Consider the following 7,645-nt stretch of genomic DNA (forward strand, 5'->3'; position numbering starts at 1 on the left):
CTAGTACAAATTTAGGATTCACGACAGATTGAAGCATTGGGCACAAAGTTAACTGTGTTCAGTAACAGACTGCTGAGGTTTTGAGAGATTTCTAAGCCATTAAAGTTAAGGAGATTCTTATCCCACCTCTTCCCTTTGTATTCCCATGCTAAACTATAGTGGCCTGTATCCTGCAACATCCCTGCTATGATCACTCCCTACTGGCAGTTCCAAGAACAAAAATTGTTTTAAAATAGTTGAATGATTTAGGAGAGAGCAACCCTAGATACGGAATGAAATCACCCCTTCAGTATTACTAGCCCTAAAATGGCTACTGATCACTTTCAGGCAGATGTTTTTTGTCTCTACTGTATTCTTTCCCTGCTCCTATCAGAGATCTAATCCTTCTTTTCTTTCCACAGAAAAATAATTATCAGATCAAAAATCTGTATTTTGATATTCTTCTTAATCCTGAGCACTGCATTGTCTGTCTGTCTTTTGGCACCAACTTTCTAGGGAGACCAACTGCTACTTCCCTCTCCCCAGGCTGACAAAAGCAAGCTTCCTAAGGCACGCTAGTGCCATCTCAGCAGGGACAAGCATGCAGCCATATCATATAGATCAATTAATTTTTATTTTTTCATCAGCTATGGGAGCCAAATCTCCTCTCTTGAGTGAATGATGCTATTTCAAAGGTAACTTCCTAAATAATAAAAGCTTTCCCTGGAGCTTTTCCCATGGAATATAAACTGAAAGCAGAAGAGATTTATTTCATAAGCCATAATTCCTTTCTTTTTTCCAGTAAGAACCGTAGACATGAGACATCTAGTGCTCACCTTAACGTTAGAGACACATCTCCAGGGACTTCATAATTTTAAGAAGTTTCTTGCTCTCTTGTACCTTTTAGAGCAATCCCAGGAATATGCCTCTAAATTTTAAGTAGAAACTGAAAGTGCCCATCACCTCTGCATTCTTTCCACTCCACTCTGGAGACAATTGCCACCACCAGCCTATGTGCCAGGCCACAGCACTGAGAGCCCACTGTGGCACCTCCTGCACCACGCAGCCTTTTCCCAGGTCGTGGCCACCCTGTGCTGCCCAGCTGCAGAGGGAGAACAAGCTTCTGTGGCAGCTGGTGCAGAGCAAAACCAATGCCTTCCCTTCCTCAGCCATAGGCACCGATGGTTCTGAATGACTGTTCGCAGTTACTAATACATCTATACCAGAAAGAACTTTGCCATTTGTGGTAGTTACAAGGGAGCCACTGAAATCTGCCAGAACACATGAATGGCTCATTCTAAGCACTTGAGAGAAAGATCCCAGCACTTTATTTCCACTGGGGCTAATACAGCAAAGAGATTTTACAAGCAAAAGTTTGTCTGCAAATGGCCAAAATAAAAGCCATGCTTGGAGAAAGAGGAAAGTGTTCTCACACAGATCAAAAGCCACGAACAATGACTAATGACAGGTTTCCCACACTTCCAGGGCCACCGTCTCCAAGTATCACAGAAAGCCCAGCCAACAGCCAGTGCCATACGCAGCAGCAGAAGCTTGTTGAGCGCACAGGTATTTTCAGAACCATATCCTAGTGTACCAAAGCAGGCTACAGAGGTAAGACAGGACTTGAATAACTGAATCAATACATGCACCCTGAAAGCTGTTATAGTTTATGCTAAGATCTATGTCCCTGAGACATTACAGCAAAATGATCTTTAAAACATGAAAAGAAGCTACTCGCTCCAGGCTAAGGGAGATGCAAAGACAGTTTGTTTTTAACCAGAAAGAACATTTAATATTTAGAAAACAAACAAACAGGAACTACAAAAAGAAACTTCTACCTATGGCTGGGTCTTTTAAGCAATACTATTAAAACATAGTCCATGTTTGAGCTGCAACTGTATAAACATTTGCTCAGAGGAACAGGCTTGGGGCTGTGGCTTTTTGTTTGTGTTCTCTTGTTCAGTAGATGCACACACTGTGTCAATTAAAACAACAGAGTTGTACGTTACCTTTTGTAGGGACTTGTCTTTCTGTTGTCAGTGAATCACATGTCAAGTTGCTCTCTGCATAGTCTGTGTTCAAATACAGCAGCCTTTGCACCATGTAAAACTGCGATGGCATCCTCCCATCCAACCACAATTAGTGCTGAAACTGTTTTGGGGTATAGATGATACAAACTGTACTTGATCAGATGACCAGGTATTATCAGCTATGCACACATGGAAGGAAAGGAAAGAGTATTATATATTTGTACAATTAGATTTTGTAACGTGGCACCCAGTGCCACAGTGGTTAGATACAGCTCCATATAAAAACATGAGGACTCCCTCCTTTCGACAACAAAACTAACCAACACTGAAATGACAATTTGGGGTACAGACAGTACAAACTGTATTTGACCAGGTATGATCAGCTGTGTGAACACAGAGGAAAAAAGCATGGGTACTCTACCTGACCTCCAGCAGCAGGAGGAGGTCTCATTTAACTGGGGCCCACTGACCAAAAGATACTGACTTGGCTGCACAGACCATAATTTGGGAATCACTGCTCAATGCAGATATACCCCTTCACATTTATAATTTCCTTTTTTTATGTCTCTTGGCATTATTCTCTTATGCAGCAGAATGACAGACTTGAAGTAGTGCTCTTGCTATTGCAGATGTAATTTAAAAATCTGACAGCTACTAATCATTTATTATTTTTGAAGATTCAAAGTCAGATGAAACAAGTCTCATTCCACACCTGAAGACTACAGCAGAGTAATGCTGATCTTAATCAGCTCTTACATTGCTGGCACTTGTATTGCTGACAAAGGCCCCAGAAATGACGGAAGAGGGAAATTTCATTTCCTTTCTATCAGCCACAGATAACAGTCTAGGTAGACTTCTTGAGTGTCCATACTGTTTGTAAGCTCTACTTGGACCAATGAATTCCAATTAAAAGCTTAAAGGCTTACTCAGTTACTAACTGATCATCCAGAAGAATTGGTTTTGTGATTAAATCAAGGCGTACAACAATCTAAGGTGTTTAACTTTTCTAAGGACAGGAAAGCAGTGAAGATTAAAAATACCTAAAAATGAACTTAAAGGGAAACAAATTTTTATAAGAAGTTTATTTTTCTGTTGTGCGGCCATTATACAAAGTAAGCAGCCAGAGCTGCCATTTTGTCCTTGGGTTTCTTTGGATTGAGTCTTCCTCCAGGCCTCCGGCCTTTACCTCTTCCTCGACCTTGCCTTTTTCCTTGTCCCCCACGGTGCATGGGGTGCCTCATGGCTGCATGTTTCAGCTCCACCAGATCTTGAAACACAGGATCACAGAATATGCAGCCTGAATGCTGGGTCTCATCACCAGGTAGAGGAGATTTAGCTTTGTTAAAATCTACGTCCACAAGGGCTGCATCACACAAGTCGCAGGTCTCCGGTGACACTCGGACTTTGTGGGCATTCTCAAAGAAGTGCACAATCACATTGCATTTGTTGCATGCCATCTTCCACTTGGGACCTGACGTCGAGTCTAGCACCAGAACCCCATTCTCACATTCAACACACTGCCCAATTCCAAGCATGCTAAGAGAATGCTGGCACGTGGGGTGGGTGCATTCGTTACAGCCCATTCCTGGTGGAAGAAGAGTAAAGCTAGACCACAAGGAACCCTTTATATCACTACCCACACTACCCAGTTTGGAGGAAGTGAGGTACAGACGTCAAAGACAGCTTAGTATATTATATGTTTTCTAAATCACTAAAGAATGGAACCACTCCCCAAATGGTAACTTGCCTTTTCACAGATTCAGAATAATCCCTTGCTCAAAGATTTTTCTGCAATGGCTTTCAGAATTGCCAGATACTGCCACTGTCCAGTACAGGCAGTTTGGACACATTAGTGATGAAAACTAATTATGTTTTCAATTAAAGGTATGGCTCCTAACTAACTGCTATTTTATACTTGCACTATACACTGTTAGTACAAGACATTTTTAATTAAAACATGGTAATAAAAAGATGCCAAAAAGCTCCTGATACTCAAGAGCTTCAAAGCACTACTTTAATTAAGTTTTGGTCTCACAGTTACCAAACTAACTGCAACTTTTACCCCTTCTTATATCCTTCAACAGCTTTTGACACACCATCTATCTTGGTATCAAAACACTCTCAAGACCTGGTCTTAATCTATAGTCCTATCCATACCAAGCATACTCCAATTTGCAAGGTGTCAGAATCTCAGTGTCTTTCACTGCATACTGAGTGTTACGAAGGTCACCTACTGTGCATGCATATAAATTAATTTCTTACTTCTTTTATAAAGAAAAAAGTATTCAGAAATGAGTTAACGAATACATTTTGGTCAGCGAGTTTAGCGTGAATTTTAGGTATCTGTAATCTCATTTGAACAGCACTTTATATCAAGCAACACTGATTAAAAACTACTAAAAAGCACGCTGTATACGCTGCACCTAATCTATTTCAAGTGAGGGTTATCTCTGCATGTTTCCAGAATTCCTACCTTTTTTCATGTCCCTGAAGGGAGGATGGTTGTAACAGTATGGACAGAGTGGGTAGCTCTTTCCTCTGGATCCAGACGACCACAGCACCAGCTCAAAGTCATCTAGGGGGCAACGCAACTCTTTGTAGAGTTTAATGGTACCATTCTGTGGGAGACTGTAGGTGTCATCACAGTGAGAGCAATGCAGACGACTTGGTTTGGCCTGGAAATAGAATACAAATCTCCTGAACAACTGTAGTGTCAATAGAGCTCAAAACTTGCAGTAAATCCAACTAGGGCTGCTCTCTGGTTTGTTCCCCATGGGAAAACTCCATCAGGCTTTTTGGTTTAGAAACGCACTCTTGACAACCACATTTGAATCTAAATTCAACAATGGAAAAGGGGTTTCTACTCAATGCTCCCCAGCAAGTGAAATTGAAATTCCAAGCATGAGGTGAACTTACCTGAATGTACTTCATGAAACGATGGCATTTACCACAGCGGGAAAGAGGTTTACCCGTGGCAGCTAAGGGTGAAAAAGACACTTCCATCAGCTCATCCATACCTGCGAAAGAGATAATCACATTTATGTTAGAATTCTAGTTCTTAAGAGGAAATCTTGCACAAAATCATCTACAGGACCTGTGAAGGACTGTCGTGGTTTAACCTCAGTCAGGAATGAAAATATTTTATTCACAATGCTATTCCTTGTTCAGGAAGACTTTTAAATACACAGCGTTTTGCAGTGAGCATGCACAAACACACAAGGGTAAGTACTTCAGCTAGTCTGAGGTTTCTGAAAATTCCCCACTACACAGTCACAAAATAAATCTGAAGTAGAGTTTTGGAGCCCTGACTCAGTCCGTTTGCTTTTGGAAAGCAACTTAATTTGACTGGCAACTTCCAGTCCTGGGACACAACTTTGCAGTAAGCCTAAACCTCTGAAAGGAACCTAATATGTAAGTATTTTCTAGTAGCATCTTTGCAACAATTAAGTAATTGTAGGGAACTCCACATGTAAAGAGTTTTACCTGCAATAGAATCCACAAAATAGTGAAATTTCCTTTTGAAAATATCAAGGGTGTGCTCCAGGACCTGATGATAATTCGCTTTACCTAGAGCTATTAAGTTGAGTTGCTTCTCTACAGCACTGCGGATCGTAGGAAGAACCAGTTCTGCATCTAACAGAAAACCAGAGACAACAGCAACAGAGAAGCAGCAATGAAAGATCAAAAAATGGGCATAGGAAACTGTCAATAAGTAAACTGGCATCAGTTTTAATTATCATAGTCTTTGGAATTAGTAATACTTTCCTAGATGCATTATTTCAGACAGAAATGCTACTTATACAGTGACAACAGCCCTTGACATACTGAAGGAAAAAGAAGGTAAGAGGATGGAAAGGGAAGAGCATTTAACTGACCTATTTTGTAATAACCATGAACCAGAACAATGCCAAGGTTTGTAGGCTTTAGTCTCCGGCCACTCTCCACTGTGACATAGTTTCGCTGGCAAATGTTGTTAATGTGGACTGGAATACTTGCATCAGTTCCTGCCACACAAAGGAAAACAATATATCCATCCGGAACAAAACAAAGTTTTCATCGAATTACTCATTTCTGACTTCTCTGGGTTTATGTCAAATTATAGTGCTCCTGAGACTGCTTAAAATTCAGATACCTTTTTACTGTTATCCAACTTCCAGTGGATAACTTCTCTCTCTAGTAACTCTTATGTCCTTTGCACTTCTGAGAAGTCTGAAACATTATGTTTTAACCTTAATTCTTTCATGTCTTCCAAGGCATTACTATCGGGAAGACACCTATTCTCACAATCACTTATTCTGGAAAAACACAGTGGAGTAAGAGACTATGTTTGTTTTGACTGGACAAATTTATGAAAATGCATCAAAGGAAACAAGTCAGATTAAAAAAGACAAGTAGTATTGTGGTAAATTGAATAATAAGATATATAAGGACTACTGGAGCCAGCAAAGCTGAAGCAAGCTGCAAAGGAAATAATTCCTAAGAACGGGGAGGTGCATTCTTCCACACAACATCAGCTCTTTCTGACAGGGAAGTGACAAGGATGTGTTATGAAAGGGTACTGCTTTGGCCAGAAACTAGGCATAAGGATAAGAAAGGGAAAGGAACGTGGAGGAAGAGACAATCTACCATCTGCTAAGAGGTGCTACAGGCATTGTGGCTTGAAGGGAAAAAAGAGATTGCTACTGTACCTATTCAAATGAATACTGAAAGGTCATTACCGACAGAGAGAGTTCAGAGGAGCGATTCAGACTCTTTATCCTGTAATACATCCACCAAGAGTGCAATGTAAGTTAAGCAAGTTCCTACCAATGCCATGCTTTTCCATCAGAGTGATAAGTTCTGCTTCTGTCAGATAATCAGGAGGACTGGTCTGCTTTTCCAGCAATTTTATTTCACCAATTGGAAAAAGATCTCCTTTCTCACAGTGGGGAAGGCTCTCTTCTAATGGGATGCTGTGCCATGGCATAATTTCTGTGAACCCTGGAGGTAAGGAAACAAACAAACAAAGATGAGAGCTTATCTTCACAGCTTTCAAAAGGCCAAGGTATATATTTCAATTTTAACATGGGCCGCATTATAGAGGTCAAAGTTAAGAGGCTGTCTGCCATACCATGCAGAAAATATGAGGCAATACAGTATCACAAGATGGTATCTCCCGCTACATTGCATCAAATCTATTTTGCATGTGACTCGAGTCAGGTTGATGTATGAAAAAACATAAATGCTTTCCTTGAATGAAAACACAGTGCCAGAATGGATAGGAAGAGTTTCTTAAAAAAAAGAAATACAAATAGTAAGTCATATTAATGTAATAAGGACTATTGGGCCAGCTCACCATAAAAATCTCAGTGGTGGTGCTACATTCATTTTACAGGGGCCCAAGAAAAAAAGTTTGCCTTTGTGTAATTTAACCTTCAAAAGGCGTTTGCTGTCTATAAAAAGACTGGTCTTCACATGGGCAAATGTGGCATTAAATCTTTGAGACTACTACATGAAAAATAAGACTTTTTCTATTGTAATTGAAGTATGGAAATGAAGACAAAGATTTGGTCTCTGGTCTTGATAGCTCAAAAAATGTCTTCAAAATTGTACTTGCCACCAAAGCTTCACTTTTATACGCATTCAGTGTATGGGGG

At 40.4% G+C, this 7,645-nt stretch overlaps 1 protein-coding gene across 2 annotated transcripts in view; it reads right to left on the bottom strand.

Moving 5' to 3' along the window:
• Nucleotides 1-3,056: 3,056 nt before the first annotated feature.
• The window catches only part of TOP3B (topoisomerase (DNA) III beta), a 14,263-nt gene continuing 9,674 nt past the window's right edge, over nucleotides 3,057-7,645 (bottom strand). For both annotated transcript variants that reach the window (XM_009330743.1, XM_009330744.1), the window contains 6 exons: nucleotides 6,816-6,989; nucleotides 5,885-6,013; nucleotides 5,493-5,642; nucleotides 4,926-5,026; nucleotides 4,483-4,684; nucleotides 3,057-3,594 (listed from right to left, as the gene is read on the bottom strand). In XM_009330743.1, the coding sequence (XP_009329018.1) occupies nucleotides 3,113-3,594; nucleotides 4,483-4,684; nucleotides 4,926-5,026; nucleotides 5,493-5,642; nucleotides 5,885-6,013; nucleotides 6,816-6,989 (1,238 nt within the window). In that variant the 3' untranslated portion in view covers nucleotides 3,057-3,112. The remainder of the gene's footprint in view (nucleotides 3,595-4,482; nucleotides 4,685-4,925; nucleotides 5,027-5,492; nucleotides 5,643-5,884; nucleotides 6,014-6,815; nucleotides 6,990-7,645) is intronic.

The sequence above is a fragment of the Pygoscelis adeliae genome, unplaced genomic scaffold (genome assembly GCF_000699105.1).
Source record: "Pygoscelis adeliae isolate BGI_AS28 unplaced genomic scaffold, ASM69910v1 Scaffold358, whole genome shotgun sequence".
Classification (NCBI taxonomy): Eukaryota; Metazoa; Chordata; class Aves; order Sphenisciformes; family Spheniscidae; genus Pygoscelis; species Pygoscelis adeliae.